Source organism: Serinus canaria, chromosome 2, assembly GCF_022539315.1.
Source record: "Serinus canaria isolate serCan28SL12 chromosome 2, serCan2020, whole genome shotgun sequence".
NCBI lineage: Eukaryota > Metazoa > Chordata > Aves > Passeriformes > Fringillidae > Serinus > Serinus canaria.
In genome coordinates, this window is record NC_066315.1 from 62,916,464 (window position 1) to 62,933,720 (window position 17,257).

The window sequence follows — 17,257 nt, forward strand, 5'->3', positions numbered from 1 at the left end:
GATCATGCTGTGTTTTGTTAACATGACGAGATACAAACTGTTCTGCATGCCTTTTGCCTGAAATGAGCAGGGGAGAAAATTGTTGGGTCCCCCACCCCCCACCCCGCTTGGGGCTCAAATTTCAAAACAGACCTGGCAGTAGTGCATAGTAAGCAAGCATTGCTAGAAACACTATACTCTGCTTCAGTGCTGTCCTACTCGCTTACCAGAAACACAGAACGTTTCACTTCTCAATTTGCAATGGATAATTTAGCAGAGTAATTTCCTGACACGTGTAGTAGTACAAAGATGATGCAGGAAAAGATGGTAGATAGCTTTTTTCTTATTTCAGGGTAAAATTCAATGCAGCACTTGTATATCCTGGGCTTGAATGGCACATCTTTTACATACATTACTGTTTGAGTGTGCTGTGAGAAATTTCTGATCTATGTTTGCAGTCCTTTATTTAGTTTTGCTTTTAACTAAATTTGGTATTTGTGGGTGGGTACATGAGACAGAGCCTTAGGCTTGTACATAATTTTTAGTGAAACTAATCCTGAAGAGGTAAACATTTAGAAGATAAATATATTTTAAAGAATGAGAAAATTTCAGGCAGAGTGCTGCAATGGTTAATGGGTAGGCAATTATTTTGATGATTTACAGCCTTTTGTTGAAAGACCATGGAACCAGTAATTGTTGCAATAAACATTTTTGCACATTTAATTTTTCTGCAAAAATATGTAACACGAAAATTACCCGGTTTGCAGTAATTTGCATACTTAAATATGCAAATCAGGCACAACACATTTGGGGATTTGTGGATTTTCAGTAGCGAGATGTATGACCTGTGGAGAAGAATAGGGGAGCTGGAAGTTGCTTAAAAAAAAAAATTTGAATTGTTATCCTGGTGCGAGACTTGTGATAACAGACAGACACTTCTTGTATGGACTTGCTGCTTAGTGAGTGACCTTTTTGATGTTGTTTGTGTCGTAATGGTTAGGTGAGAGTAATGAATTTGTGCTGAGACGAGACACTTGGTATTGAATTTTTGCAAGCGGTGCCGCGGTGTCTCATACCAATAACGCTTCTCCTGGTGGCCCAATATATTCCTGTGTGTGCAGGGCTTCAGCTGTGTTATTGATGGTGTCAAAAAACAGATTCAGTGTTACCCCTCTGCTGTGGCTCTCCTGGTTGACTCCTGCTAGCATGCAGCTATGGAAATTTTCGTGCGGTGTCGTCCACTGAGAAATTGAGTGGTGTTGCATTAGGGCTCGGGAAGTGCAGAAGCAGCAATACCACGTGTTTTCATATGATGTGCTGCTGGCCTTTTCTTCTGAAGCACACCTTTGCTCCTGACTCTAGGCAGAGCGTGTTGGGGGGCTCCAGAAGACGGCTTCTATCCCTGGAAATGATTTATGGAAGTCAGAACATACCCAACATTTAAGGAAAGCAATTGGCAGTATTAAAATACTGTGTTTTATGGAAGTATAAGGTTGTTTTAGTTCCTCTGGGAGGGGAAAAGAATTATTGCCTGGGTCCTTTAACGCAGTTTGAGAGCCACGTAAATGTTTTCACAGTGACTTAGAACTGAATTAAAGCCAGAGCAAGAATGTTTTTGTACAGTAACGGATACACCATGCCAAAAAGTTGATTAATACTACATCTCTTCCCAAACATGATGTATGTAACAACATGAGGCTTGCACTGGAGTAGCTGGCTCGGGTTCACAATATTGGCAAGGCTCCCTTTTCTCCTTCTAAAAACAAAACTTCTCCCTTTCGCTTCTATCTCCCCTCTGTTTTCTGGATGGTTTTATGAATGTGCAATCACTTGCTTTATGCAGTGCAAGCTCTGCAACATGCAGCATATGTGTATGGTCCATGCCTTCATCTCCCAGCCACTGGCACACAGCAAAGGGGTTCTGTACTCTGCAGTCCATATTAAACCTCCCCAGTTATCTCAAGTATAAAGCATATCAGGTGCAGGAATAACCTCCAGGAGAGCTTAGGAAACAAAGCTTTGTCCACGGAGTCAATAGCTGACTGAACCCAATCCAGTAATTCTGCTGCTTCCACAGTGAAAGCCTGATTATTGTGCATATTATAAATTAGCTTCTGAATGGCTGGCTGGCTGGATCCTGTGAAGTGTTTGTGTGCAAATTAATTTGTAGGAATACTTCCGAAAATTGCTGAAAACACATTATGTTTATTGCCCACTACAGTGTCAATTCCTGTAGTAAATGCTTAGTTAATCTGTAGTAATTGAGCACATCTGTGGCTTTACTTGACCAAAAAATATTTTTAGACGTTATTATAGCTGCACCTAATAGAGGCACAATTTGCACAGTTTGCATTGGTTTGTGTAGAGATTCTTTATCACAGTTTCAAATGAGATACCCCAAAGTCCCAGTATGAGATCCTGGGTGAATATTGGTGCCCAGGCTCTAGTTCCCCTGATGCAGGAAGCACTGTGATGCATCTGTGAGGATCACACCTGCCATAAGGTTTTGCTCTGCTGCCATAAATTATATCAGTGGTTTTAAAACCCCCAGTGCTTGTGAGTGTTGAATGTAGTGGTTCAGTTTCTTTGCATTTGATCATCACTGCTAACCAAAGTATAGTGGTTCAGTTTCTTTGCATTTGATCATCACTGCTAACCAAATACCACAAGTATTTCACTGTGGGACTCTTATTGTTTCAGTTTAATAATAATAATAGCTTTGGAGGGCACAGCATTTTGAGAATAAGCATTCAAATGGATACAAGTGTAATGATACCCATTTATTCTGTCTGGAGTGTCTGAACACTAATAATTTACTTACACTCTTAATTACTTGTTAGTAGTGCTTCTTACCTTTAACTAAAAGCTGTTCTGGAAATACAGAGTAAGGTAGCATAAAATAATCATAATTCAAGACTACACATAATTTCTGCTTCAGGAATGCAAGTTTCGCCACTAGTGTAGGTTGGGCTTGGTTTTTTGTCTTTTTATCTTTTAGTGAAATTATTGCTTCAAGGGTGAAACCTTTATTGACTACTCTTTAGCAAGGAACTAAAGTGAATGGGAACTGAACACTGGATATGGGCAGTCAGACTTATTTCTAATATGGAAAATTTTCCTGGAACACACCTGTCAGGGGTTCATAAAGCACAGCATATACCTTTCCTGATTTTCTGAGTGAATCAGAAATATTTAGGAGCTTGCAGACAGGAGAATGCCATTTGCTGCATAAGACACAAAAGAATCAGTAATAATTTCACTGTTTAATCAAAGTTGGTCTCAGTAATATTTATTGCACACGTTTTGGGGGTTATTTTCTTTCCTTTGAGAAGTGGGTGTGGCTGGCTTATTATCAGTTACACTTCAACAACAAGATTTTTTTGAGGGGGGGTTGTTCTTATTTTTTAGTGATAGATTTTTTTTCTTAACTGTCATACTGTCATACCCCAGCTGTTGGGGACAGAGTTTGATTATGTATTGTACTAAATAAATTTATTGTGTAAATAATTTGCTTCAATATTTTCATTGAGATGGGAGGAAAATCATAGTCTCAGGGATTTTTTCTGCCCCTAAAAGCTTGGCTTGCAATAGCATTTTGTAATTAATCAAGTTAACATTTAGATAGTTGCTCACATAATTTGAATGTTTGTGAATGATGTGTATGTTTGTTAATTTTTTCAGAATTTACTTTTGTGGAAAGGTTTGGTAGCTGAATAGAAAGTAGCTGGATATAACAGTAATCTAGGTGTTGCAAGAAACAAGTACTGATTTTTATAGAAACTGATACCATCTACTGTTTAAGTGGAAGACAGTGTGGCAAAAACTGTTTTGCATCTACATCTCCCTTTGTTGTGTTTTCAGACACTAGCTTTTTAAGCTTTTCCTGCGAGACTGAACATTTTTTTCCTCCTGTATCTCTCTTCCCCCTTTCAAGAATCTTACAAATTAAGACAAAAGATAATTACTCAGAGGGTAAAACTGGCAGGGTTCCCACGACACTTAAATTTAATGAGCTGTTGCATATAAAATATACCTTGTCTCATGTTTGCTTCTTTTTTTTTTTTCTTTTTTTTTTTCCTTTTTTTTTTTCTTTTCTTTTTTTTTTTTTTTTTTGTGACCCTGAGAAGTGCACAATTTGGCTTTTTGGCTGTGTTTTCTGTTTTAGTAATCTTCGATTTTTAAAGTGGCAACTGATTACAGAAAATTAATCTCTCTGACTTGAATGTTTCTGTAGGAGCAGATCAGTATTTACAATTTGTTCCTTTCGAAGGAAGATATCACTCTAAATGATAAAATGCGTATTAACACAGCTGCCATTGGTTGTTTGTGCTATGTCTTATTAAAAATAAACACTCATGCTTTGTGCATCTGTAGTGCCTTCCATCTGATGTGAGAATTCCTTACAAAGGAGGATGAATGAATTGTCATGAACTTCCTGAGAGGGGTTGGCAATTATTATCAGTTCCATCACTGGAAACGAGACACAAAGGGTTACGTGATTTTCGCAGAAATCTCTGAGAAATCCTTGGCTGGCTGGGGCAGCACCAGTTGCTCCTGAGCTCAGGAGTGACAGAACCATGGGGAAATTTGTGGTGACTCCACTGCTGACAGCTTTTCTCTCATTCTTACTCCATTTATGCTAGTGGGAAGGAAGAGAGGAGGAAAAGCAATCGCAGGTTTTTCTTTTTTAAGTAATCTGATTCAACTTATGACTGAATATGATAAAGGAACTGAAAATATGATATGTGACCTGAAAATTAAATTTGTCAATAGTTTGCTGGGGTTCCAGCTGCAGGAAGCTGGATAGCTTCTTGGGAAGGTTTGGAAGTAGGGTGAGCTCAAAAGCAGCTTTGTCCCTCTTTGGTCCAGCAGGATTGTGGTTTTTATTACTACTCTTACTGCTGCTCCTACTATTAATACTCTACATCTGTAGAGATAGCTAAGCTTCACAACTTAAATAAGAAGGTGTGTGTTGTAGGAATATCACCTTTAGTGATAAAAGAAGGCTTTCATTTCACAAGAAAACAGTAACTTTGTGCATTTAGTTACTGTTCCCAAACAGATGGTGTATGTTGTGTGTAATAAATAAAATTTTCACATAGTTGTGCTATTATGTATTTATGAAGTTTCTTGTTTGCATCCTTTCCTAAACCATGTCAAAGAAAGACAGGGTTAGAAATCAGGAGTGAAGGGCGTGAGGGCATTTGCCATTTTGGATATTGGATCACAAGTCTTGGGGACCTCTGTCAAGTGCTCCACTGAAGAGGGTGCATCACTGACATGAATTCAGTGCATTTTTGATTAACAAACAGAGAACTGTTATGTGGTTTTTTTGTTTGTTTTAGCTTCAGCTTTTCATGTTCCCTGACAACAGAAGAGCAGTGACTCTTCATAAATAAATTCAGCAGAGAGACAGGAACAAAACTTGTTTGTATACATTGGCATAATATTTATTGTTCAAAAATTAAAGGTGTCTGTTCTCTTTCTTGTCCCTTCGTTATAAGGTTACAGTGCTCAGCATAGGTCCCAGTGTTACTTCATGTCACGTGTTCCAAAATGGTTTTAGTATTTCCCTTTTTTTTTGCAGAAGTACATTTTTCTATTTGCAGCTTGTCTGCTATAGGCAAACTGCTGTCAGTTTGATTCAGCAGTTCGGGTACTGATGAAAACAAAACATGCTTTTTCATGGAACGTCTCCTTTCTTCTACATTGGTATAAAAATAAATCGTTTTTCTGTTTAGATTATGTTTAGAATTCCCTTACTGCAAGAGCAAAAAAATATAATTAAAACTGTCATAAGTAAAAATCAAACTCATAATTCTAAATCTAGGTCAGTCAAAACATTAATATACCTTGTATGTTTTAATTTGGATATTGAAGATAATGTGTGCTAACAAGCAGAGGGAATACTGTAGTAAATCTGTTCCTCTAAAGAAATATGCAAAATAGTGCTATTTCTATATTGATTTAACTTTAGTTATACGAAGGCATTCACTAAATATCCAACACTGAGAGCAGAGAAAATTGTGATGTTTTGAATGAAGTGTTTGGTCTTGCATACTTTTTCTTTTCTTTTTTTTCCCCTTAATAACCTGATTTTCTCTCTTCTCAGTTTTCAATGGGTCCAGCAAATCATCGAAGGAGAAAGAACCTGCTCAGAAACACAAAAGCAAAGAGGCCACCCCAGGGAAGGAGAGGAACAGCGAACATAAGGCTGAGAGTCGAAAAGACCAGGCTGCTGCTAATCACCACGCTACTACAAACACTGGCTCCTCTACGAAAGGGCTCACGGCTAACAACCACCACACTCTTCACAGATCGGCTCAGGACTTAAGGAAACAGGTAAAGAGTTGTTCTCTGCTGTGGACATATGGGGAAAAAAGACTTTTAAGGTTCAGAACTCCTTTTTTCACTGCTTGGTGTAGATCGAACGTGGCAATCCTTAAAAACATCCTCTGGAGCAGCAGGGAGTTAATTTTCAGTGATTAAAAAAAAGGAAAAAAAATTGATACATGGGAAGTCAGTATGATAAAGCATGCTTTACAACCCTTTTTATTATCTGCTATATTCATATAAAAGAGTAATGTTCACATTGCTGCTTATGAAACCTTTCTGAGTGGCAGTCTGTGCTGACAGTGCCAAGGCTGGCAGCACATGGAAGAAGGAGCTGATCTATTTGGCTTATCTCACTGGTGCTGTGGAGAACCTGACATTGCACTCAGGTGTCTTGATCTGCACATGGGCAGCACAAACCTCAGAGCCTGGGAAAAATGTTTTGTCTGATGCATAAACAAGATGCTCCAAAATATTGCCTCCTTCATAATGAAGGTACCTGGTGGGAGATGTTTTTAGAGTTCCATGTTACTTGGTTGAAAGCTAGCAAAAAAATTCAGCAAGAGATTTTTTTCAACCTAACTTGAATTCAGCTGTGAAAGTTTAGCAGACCAGTCTTCCAGTGCTTGTGACTGTCCTTATTCAGGCTGGAGCTGGGTTAGCCGAGTACCTGCACCAGTGCAGTACAGAAAGCTTGCTGCACTTAAACCTTTTGCAATTTTTGGGGGGGAGCGGGAAGTGTGGGATGTTGATTTGGTTGGTGGTGGGTGGGGGTTTTTTGTTTGTTTGTTAGGGTTTTTTAATGGCTTTTTATTTTGTTTTTAGTTTTGATGTTGTGTTTTTTGCTTGGTTTGTTCTGGTTTTTTTTGGGTTTTTTTTGGTTGGTTGGCTGGTTGGTTGTTTTGCAGTGATGAATTTTCAATGGACTGATTGGAGACAGTCTTGCTGACACCTAAAGATTTTTCTTCTAAGTAGGCTGACCTGGTCTTCAGTAGAGCTGGAATTGCCATCGTGTAGAGGGCTGTCAAGGCCTTTAAATGGCACCTCTGAGTCACAGGCTTGGAAATTAAAAATGGCAAAAAGAAAAGCAGTGATGCTCTTACTGAGAAAATCTGTATTGCTGTGTGTTTCAGTGGTGGTTTAGGTTCTCCTGAAATGCCTCCACCGAATTTGTATTACCTTCTAAATCAGATTTGAGATCCTGAAGGCTATTCACAGTGTGTCTGTACCTCTCTAAGACTTCAATTCTTTATTCCACCATGGCAATCTGCCCATATCCTCCAAGCATCAGTGTGAATGCCTGCCTTCTTTAGCATCCTTTTGGATTTCTTTTTTGTAATTACCAGTATCGTTTGGTCCTTGCTGTGACATGCTCTGTCACGAGCTCATGGGGTTGAACAATTTCCCAAAACATAAGAATGAAGTTCTTAATTCTTTTAACCTACTGGAACACTTGTGTGAAATGCTTTAAAATTGTATCATCAGAGATTGGTTGGCTAAAACTTTTGTGGAAGTCAACTGTCGCCACTTCTGAAGGTGGTTCTGAAAGGAAAAGGACAAGTGTAGAACAGTTTTGTCCACAATCCAAGTGGTTTTGCTTCATAGAGTTTTAAATGTTTTTGATTGTGTGACGCACAATGGAGAAAAATTTAAAGTGATGCAGTACAAGCAGCAGTCAGATCCCATGGACACATCAGCAAGGCTGGTCCCCAGGCTTCAGAAAATAAGGGGGAGGTTTAAGTCAAGATGATGTGGGTTTTCTTTTTTTTTTCTTCCTAAGAAATTATTTGACACCTAAATTTTCTTCTGCAACTGACAGTAGCATAAGTACTTTCCTACAAATTTTAATGAAAATATAGCTAATTAAAGGTGGATTATATGTTTTGCCTGACAGAAAGCCTTAGTTTTGTACACAACCCTAGACTTACTGGTTATGGGACTTTGCTAAATTTCTCTCTGTTTACCTGAGTCTTTGACTTTTTCAGTATTTTCCAAAAGGAGATTTTTCTCCCAGGGCGCCAGCCACATGTTCTTCCTTCTTCCACTATTTTTTTGCTCCTTGATCACTGCATTTGCATGGTTTATTTTTGTGTGTTTTTGTTTTGTTAAGTCTTACAGAAAATAAAGGCAGAGCACTAGAAATTGTCAGAGATTTTATTTTTTTCCTCATTTTTTGTTTCGATGTCTTTCTTCTTCTGGTTTGCCCTTGCACTTGTCACAGGTTCCTTATCTCTTTTGCATTCTGCTTTGCCATCTTTGAAAGTCTTCCTACTTTAAAGGGTTGTGAGCAAAGGAAATGTAGTTCAATGGGGCCCTCTCTTGGCCTAATATGGTAATTTACCTCTGCACAACTCATAAGCACAGAACTATTTTTATGAATGAATTCAAGATCAGTTGCATAACTTGCATTTGTTTGGTACCAGAATTGTTCTCAGTGTTGCTAATGTTGCTCTTACCACTGTGGTTGCTATCTAGCAGGTTGTTTATTTTTTGTGTATGGTTTTGGAGGCTGACTCCTAGGTGCTGTGCAGAGGTCTGTGTGTAGACTAGTTCAAATATAACAAATCAATTGCTGCAAGACAGTGCTGGTTCCATTTTTTTTTTTTTTTTTTTTTTAATAAAGAGAAGAAAATTTAAAATCTATCATTTCATGTTTTACTGCAGGGCAGGTGTTCAGTAAAGAAGAGTAGTCTGAAGTTGATTATATGTCAGCAAAGCTAGGAACACAGCTGAAAAGTAAAGATGAGATTATTCATATCCTTAGTTTCACCTTTTGGCTCAAGACTTTGGATCATGTACAGCTAATGTCAGTCACTTTATTCCTACGAGTGACACACCTAGTTGGTGAATGAAAGGCTGTGGATGTTGTCCTCCTGGACTTCAGTAAAGCCTTTAACACCGCCTCCCACACAATTCTCCTGGAGAAGCAGGCTGCTCAAGGCTTGGATGGGTGCACTCTTGGCTAGGTTAAAAACTGTCTGGTTGGCTGGGCCCAGAGAGTGCTGGTGAATGGAGTTGGATGCAGTTGGCAGCTGGTCACCCGTGGTGCTCTCCAGGGCTCAGTGCTGGGGCCAGTCCTGTTTAACATCTTCATCAATGACCTGGGCAAGGGGATTGAGGACACCCTCAGTCACTTCACACATGACACCAACACCAGCAGGAGCAGGAGCATTTATCTGCTGAGGGTAGAAAGGTTCTGCAGAGGGATCTGGAAAGGCAGGAAAGTAGCCCAGCAGAAAAAGACCTGGGCTTGCCAGTTGACAGTGGCTTAACTAGAGCCAGTCTGTGCCCAGGTGGCCAAAAGGCCAACAACAGCATCCTGGCCTGTATCAGCCAGGGTGATACCTGTGTGTGTATGGTGTGGCCAGCAGGAGCAGGGCAGTGATTGCCCCTGTATTCAGCACTTGTGAAGCCACACCTTGAGTGCTGTGCTCAGTTTTGTGTCTCTCACCACAATGAAGACATTGAGGGGCTGGGGCTTGTCCAGAGAAGGGGAGCGGAGCTGGGGAAGGATCTGGAGCACAAGTCTGTTGAGGAGCAGCTGGAGAGCTGGGGCTGTTGAACCTGGAGAAAACAGGGTTCAGGGGTGACCTTACTGTGTTCTACAACTGCCTGAAAGGAGGCTGTAGCCAGGTGGGGTCAGCCTCTTCCTCTTGATGCCAAGAAATAGGACCAGAGAAAATGGCCTCAAGTTACACCCGGGTAGGTTTAGACTGGGTATTAGGATAAATTTCTTTGATGAAAATGGGGGGGGGGGTGGGGGTGGGCAGGTATTAGAATGGCCTGTCCAGGGCAGTGATTGAGTCACCATCCCTGGAGGTATTTAAGAGACCTGTTGGTGTGGCACTTATGGACATGATTTAGAGGCGGATTTGGCAGTGCTGGGTTAATGGTTGGATTCCATTATAAGTTTAAATAAAAATTCAAAATATTGTGCTTATCATCTAAGATTGCAGGTTCTGTCTTAAAGCTGTTGGTGCTTAGGACATGTTTTGCTTTGAATAGAAGCTGTGAGGGTATTTGCCTTTTTCCATCAGCACTTAACTGCATTTTGTTCTCAGCCCCTGTGTCACAAGCCTTTGCTGCAGGAGTGCCCCAGGTGGCCCTTCAGACTTCTGGTCACAATTTCCTGAGAAAAAATCATCAGCAGGCTGGAATGGCAAGGTGCCTCCATGCAGCCTGACTGCTCACACTGAGATTTTGTCTTGATCATACCTGACAGCACAGTAATACAGCTATAGCCTCTTGAAACCTTCTGAAAACCTCCTGTAGAGGAGACTCCACAATGTCCATTGACAGCTTCTTCCAGTGTTTTCCTTTTCTACTAATGAGCAAGTTTTCCTAGTTGTGCCTCAGATCATTGTAGACATTTAATGAGACTTTTTTCCTCCTGCTTTTCCCAGTGAACATAGAGAGCATTACTGTCTCTTTTCAGAGGAGCTCCTTCAGCATCAGAAGATTGTTACAGAGTTGTCCCATAGTGATCTCTTTCAGAGTAAGACCAGCTCCCTTGGCTTTTCAGCAACAATCTTATTTTCCAAATACCTGAGCACTTTGTGTTCTTTTAGACTTGCTCCTCTAGCTAAATTTTTCTCACAGTGTGTCCCCAGTGCTGGGTCCAGCTCTCCTTAGGAAAAGTCTGTGCTCCTACCCTTTGCTTCCAGCATCCTTAATAATAGGTCTCAGAAAGTGATTTGTGTGCTTAGTATTGCCATTGCATTTTGCAGCTCACTGCGGTCCCCAAATGTTATTCTTCCCCTACGTGTGTATGATTTGTGCCTCCCAAATATAGCACTTCCTCTTACTGTAGAAATGTTCTGAAATAGGTTCTTCAAGATTTTGATCTTGTCCTGTGAGTGATTACAGCCTCCTCCCTCCAGGTGTGTTTCACTCTTTACAATAATGAAAATACTTGGTAGAACCAAGGCAAAGCCAAGTCCCTGCAGAAAGACACATGAAGTGCCCTCCCAGGACAGCAGTAAACTGTTAGCAATGAAAACTTTTCTTGGGGATGACTTCATTTAGTCCCTCATGATGTCACTTTAGAGTAATTATGTCTGGGATGTGTCTCAGGAGTTGGATGGAATGTCCCAGGGGACAGTGACCGAAATCCTGCTGCAGCAGAGCTGCTTCTTTACCTGCTCAGCAAGGTGTCTGTTGGAAGATAAATAAATGTGATAGACTTATTCTGGAAAAAACCTGGGTAGATTTTGTTGTGTTGTTTTTAACATTATTTTTAATCATTTGTGTGTTTGCAAATGACCTGTTTGATGATTTGTTCCAAAATTATATTAGGACTGGAAATTAGGTAGACTCCCTGTCTACCCCAGCTCATTTCCAGGAGCCATGCCCTAAGTCATTCATGTACCTTCCACCTTACTGGGGTTGCTATCCTAGCCTTTTTGCTGAAATGGATTATGTTCTGTACCTGATAAATATTCAGTCAGTGGCACTTCTGGTGAAGGTTAATGCAAAAGAAGCAGGAACACTTTAGTCAGGCTATTTGTTTTCCTTCCTTGTGTGGTGCTTTATCTCTTCCATTGTTTGTTATCTTGTATTTTTAAAGCATTTGTATATTTTTTTCTGTTTTAGTTTTTTGCCTACTGCAATTTCTTTAGCTCCTTGGCCTTTCTGATTTTAATGTGTGCTTTTTCTTTTTCTATATAGTTTCCGTTAGTCACATAATTGTGTTACTGCTTTCTAGTGTGATCATTTTCTAATTTTCCAGTCGTTAGAGAACTTTGTGAACAGCCATAATGTGCTTTTTACCTTTCCTCTAAGGAGAAATTGCTTTGGTTTGGATTTTTTTTCAGGATTTTTCTTTTTTCTTTTGTTTCTAGGGGCTTTTTGTTAATCTTTTTTTTTTTTTTAAGTCTGTTGTCCTTTCTGTACTGTTGTCACATCTTAAAAATGAAAACCCATTTCATGATCACTGTCACCCAGATTACCTTCCCGTTCCAGTTCTCAATCAATTCTCCTTTATTAGTCTAGGTAAAATTTGTAATCATTGTTCCTAGCTATTTATAAATCCAGGGATGTTCAATGCTTGTTGTGACTGCTGCAGGCAAGAGGCAGTGTCCCAGCAGCTCTCTACCCATGTCTGTTCTGCAGCATGAAGAAGTGCTGTAAAAGTTAAATCGGAGTCTGCATTTCAAACACAGAGTACTGCCTAAATTTCAAGGGAAATGGGTAAATGCATATCTGTTTGCAAGTGTTTGCTTTCCAGATGATACCTCATACATCTTTGAAAAGCTCAAGGTAAAACCTCATGTCATCAGTTAACTGGATTTTCCTTAAGTGTTTCTACCTCTCAAGCACTGGAAGGACAAGAATATGGATGGTTTTTAAAAGATCATTACTCCTGCTCCAATTTCTGGAGTACAGAGGAGGAAATGTGGACGAACCACTCACAAACACACATGTGTATGTGTGTGTATGCAGAATTTTCAGGGTCCAGTTCCCCTTCCACAAGCCACTGCATGCAAGACCATAGCACAGTATTGTCAGCCTCCATTTGATCCCTATTAGATATTATCCTTATTATATAAGTGACTGCTGTTCTTGCATTTTTTTGAGAGAAGCTGCCATGCTTACTGATTTGGCAAAGATTTCAGAATCACACAGGAGAAAGTATTACAACTCTGCAGGAAGTGGTTTTACTCACCTGAGTGCTGATAAGGGGTGATGGTACCGTACGCTTTCACTTTGAGCACTTTTATTCATGCTTCTGGCTTTTGGATGTGTTTTTCCCTGCTCACAGTCATTTAAGGAGGTGAGGAATCAATGTTTAAAGTTGTGTAAATGCTGAAATTTTCATTTTTTTAGTAGTGGATTTAGCTTTGGCAGTGCTGAACTGTCTCAATTCCCTTTTTAGATGGGGATTGCTTTTGGTCCTTAACACACCTTGTAGTTAAAATGCAAATTCTAGTCTCATAACTCAGTTTAAATGTCTATCAGAAAGCAGCAGAGTCCAGCAATTCTAAATTCCATTGACACAATATGATATAATAGAATATGTGTCAGCAATATTGCCCAGATACCAAACTTTCAAAAAAATATACATTGGACTACTTGTATACATTTTTTTTTATTTCAAATTATCAACCTCAGCGACAACATGCTGCCCTAAATTTAATAGGTATTACAGGCTGGATCCTTCATGGCCATGCTGATCTTTTGGGTGCATAATGTGTTCCACATCTCTTTTTATATGTATGCATGGATAGCATGCATAGAAGATAAATTGATTTGAATCTCGATGTCTTTTTTGCAAATGTGCCGATGCCAGTTAGAGTAGATAATATATGTTGCCTATTTTGTCTGCTAAGAAATAGTGAAATGTGTGTGCATGTAAAGGAAGTTGGGTGTGAGAGAGAGAGTCTTGAGGGCCAGAAAAGAGGTAATGAAGGTATTAGTTTGTAAATCAGACTATTTGTGTTTTATAATCTCATAACAGTTTTCTGGTAGACCAGAAAGAACAGAGGTAGTGCAAGTGAGGGACCTCACCCTTCCTAATGTCAGAGGCTTTTTACCCTGTGAAAGCAAGACTGGGGTCTTTCTGGTAAATTAAAAAAAAAAATTCTTATTTTTCTTTTTAAAATTTGAGTATTATAAATGGCTAGTCCCCTCTGTTACCTGTGTGCAAACCATTATGTGAATGATGTGCATCAGGACTGCAGAATATGGTTGTCCAGCAAATGGGAGACTGGGGCTGAGTGGTCACAATATTAATTTACTTTTCTGTTTTGTGTTTCCTTCCTTCTGCTCCTCCTACAACACTTCTGGCAATTCAGGTTTCTAAAGTCAACGGGGTCACTCGAATGTCATCTCCGAGTGCAAATGCAGCCAGTGCCAAAAAGATGAGAGAAGTCAGACCTTCACCGTCCAAAACTGTGAAGTACACTGCAACAGTGACAAAGGGAACTGTCACATACACCAAAGCCAAGAAAGAACTGGTCAAGGAAACCAAACTAAATCACCACAAACCCAGTTCACCTGTCAACCACACAATCTCAGGGAAAATAGAAAGTAGCAATGCAAAAACCCGCAAACAGGTGCTATCCCTTGGAGCATCCAAGTCTAACAATACCGCTGTTAATGGTGTAAAAGTCAATGGCAAGTTGAACCAAAAGACATGCACTAAGGAGGTGGGGAGACAGTTAAGGGAGGGGCTGCGCAACTCGAAGAGGAGGCTGGAAGAGACGAATCACATGGACAAAATACAGTCGCCCACCAAGAGAATGAAAGGGGCCGTCAACTTGGCAGAAGCTGCCAGCAAAAAGGCAGCAGTAGAAAAGCCTTTGCTCAATGGACACCTTAGAAAGGAAGTGCCAGAGAAGAGTTTGGAAAGAAATAGGCCGAAAAGAGCCACTGCTGGAAAGAGTACGCCAGGGAAACAAGCACATGGCAAAACTGAAAATGCCTCCTGTGAAAATCGTTCTACCTCTCAAGCGGAGTCCTTGCACAAGCCACAAGACTCAATGGGAAAGCACGAAAAGGGCAGTAGTAAGTCTGGGTGGGGGATGCTGGGGGAGATTCCCATCCTTAGGCCCTCCACCAAGGAATTTCATGACCCGCTGATATACATTGAGTCAGTCCGAGCTCAGGTAGAGAAGTATGGGATGTGCAGGGTGATTCCTCCTCCAGACTGGAGACCTGAGTGCAAGCTAAACGATGAAATGCGGTTTGTGACACAGATTCAGCACATACACAAGCTAGGCAGGCGCTGGGGACCCAACGTGCAGCGGCTGGCCTGTATCAAGAAGCACCTCAAATCTCAGGGCATTACCATGGATGAACTCCCACTCATAGGTAAGGGCTGTGATTCCTTGGCCTTTTGCTGCTGCTTCTGAGTGTCCGTATACGACTTTATGTATGCACTGTTTGCCTTTATGCTTAACCATACCCCTGCTCAGTTAACACTGCAGAGCTCTGAATCTCTCTCTTTTTCCATTGGCCAGGCATGATGCAGGTATGTTTTCAGAGAGCTTCCAGAGTGACTTTATATCACCATTTTCCTCCCTGTTTGACTCAGGGGAAAAAAAAACGCTCCGTGGGACCTTGGTCTGCAGATTTCAGAATCTTCTTCTTTTCCTGCTGTTTATTTATGAGCGTTGTGTGACTATGTATATTGACAGCCTTGTTTTAAAAGCTGTTTCAGAATATTTTTTGGACCTTTCCAAAGATGTTTTCCTAACAGGTTGCAATGCTGCCAGGCTTTAATACGTTTTTCTCCCCGCCTCTTCCTTTAAAAGCATTTAACCAAAGGGGAAAGAAAATATCTCAGAACTGACTTGTGTTTGGGTACTCAGACACTTAAAATCACAAATTCACAGTGACCTGCTGACATTTAACAACCATTAAGTGTCAAGAATAGGCAGTAAAATGTAGTTGATTGCAAAATGGAGGTTTCATTATTTCTCCCAGCAGGTGTCTGCCAGGGCTAATGCCTGAGTGAGAATCACTTATTTAACAGAATTCTTGGTTTATGGTCTGCTGTCAGATATGACACGTGACAAAAATGTGACAATAGTTTGTAAAAACATGACAACAGCAGCATACAAATGAACTATTGGATGAGCTGCTCCATCTCTACTGCCTTTGCAGACACCACATAGTAGGAAACCTGTGTTTTTAATTTTTCTAAGTTCTTCCCTTTGTTTTTGAGGTGTTTTGAGTCACAAGCTCACACAACCTGCATGCTGCAGCTCAAGGCTAGAGTTTTGCCTTTGAGGCATCATCCGACCTGAGGCAGCTTTCAGTGCTGGTTGGATTAAAGGACACGCTTTTCTGTTTAAACGATTCACAACACTTCCTTCCCCCGCCTCCTCCTTCTTAAACTTTGTTTTATATCACATATGGTAAGTGAGGGAAAACGCATAAAAGCACACAAAATGATTGCAGACTTTATGGTGAACTGATGCAGGGCACAGCAGAGAAATAGCAAAATTTCAAGAAGGAGGAACGATAGCTTAGCACTATATTGCAGTAGCTGTGCAAAAACGTTCAAGGAAATCTGAAAATTAAAATCACTCAAGCAGCAATAAATGAACATTTTGTATGCCTAATGTATGCAATGGTTGTATGCTAATGGAAAAGAATAATGTATTGCATTTACTTTGGCAAGAGAGAGAAGAAAATGTGCAAGACAGCTCGATTAACGCTCCTGGAACAATGTTAACTTTTTAATGAAATACCTTAACTCGGCATTAAGATGGCATTACTGTTAATTATTTGTATTATTTAAGCACCTAAGAGCCTAATGAATAGTCAAGGATTCTATTCTGCTGGGTGCCATATACCCAGAGCAAACAGTGGTCTCATACAAATTTGCATCCTATGTATCCTTTCTGCGGTAAATTTCCTACCTATCCTGTGTTTAAAATCAAAAACAAAATGGAGAAAAGAAGCTGGAGATCATCAGTGCACAAAGAGGAAAAATCTGTTGGTTCTGTCAGGAAACATATAAAATAATCTGTGGTGATAAATGCACGCTTATTTAAGTAGACATGCATACATAGCCCTTCTCTCCAGGCCAAATCACATTTCCATTGAAGTAAGTGGGACTTTTGCCAATGGCTTGTGTAGTGCCAGCTTTTGGTATTAAATGCATACCTGAAGATTTAAAACTTTCTTTTTTAAAATGAGCTTGCTCACTAAGCAATTTAAAATTATTCCTAACTTAGGGAAATTAAGGCAATTAAAAAAAAAAAAGTTAAACACTGCTTCTGAATAATGTGCCAGATCTCCTATTTAAGCCATTTTGCTATAGGTGCTTTTAAAGAACTCCTTTTTTTGTTGCTGGGTTTTTTCCCTTCTTTTTTTTTTTCTCTTCAGTCTTTCAAGGAAAGTTTAAGCAGCAAGCTTAGGTCGATCCTGGAAAACATCAGTCTGAGATATAAATGCTTCCAAAAGTTATGACTGTGTGAAATGGAATTATAATTGA

At 40.0% G+C, this 17,257-nt stretch overlaps 1 protein-coding gene across 3 annotated transcripts in view; it reads left to right on the top strand.

Moving 5' to 3' along the window:
* Nucleotides 1–17,257, top strand: part of JARID2 (jumonji and AT-rich interaction domain containing 2) — a 213,606-nt gene that overhangs the window by 171,270 nt on the left and 25,079 nt on the right. For all 3 annotated transcript variants that reach the window (XM_018918494.3, XM_050971579.1, XM_050971578.1), the window contains 2 exons: nt 6,092–6,321; nt 14,106–15,123. In XM_018918494.3, the coding sequence (XP_018774039.1) occupies nt 6,092–6,321; nt 14,106–15,123 (1,248 nt within the window). The remainder of the gene's footprint in view (nt 1–6,091; nt 6,322–14,105; nt 15,124–17,257) is intronic.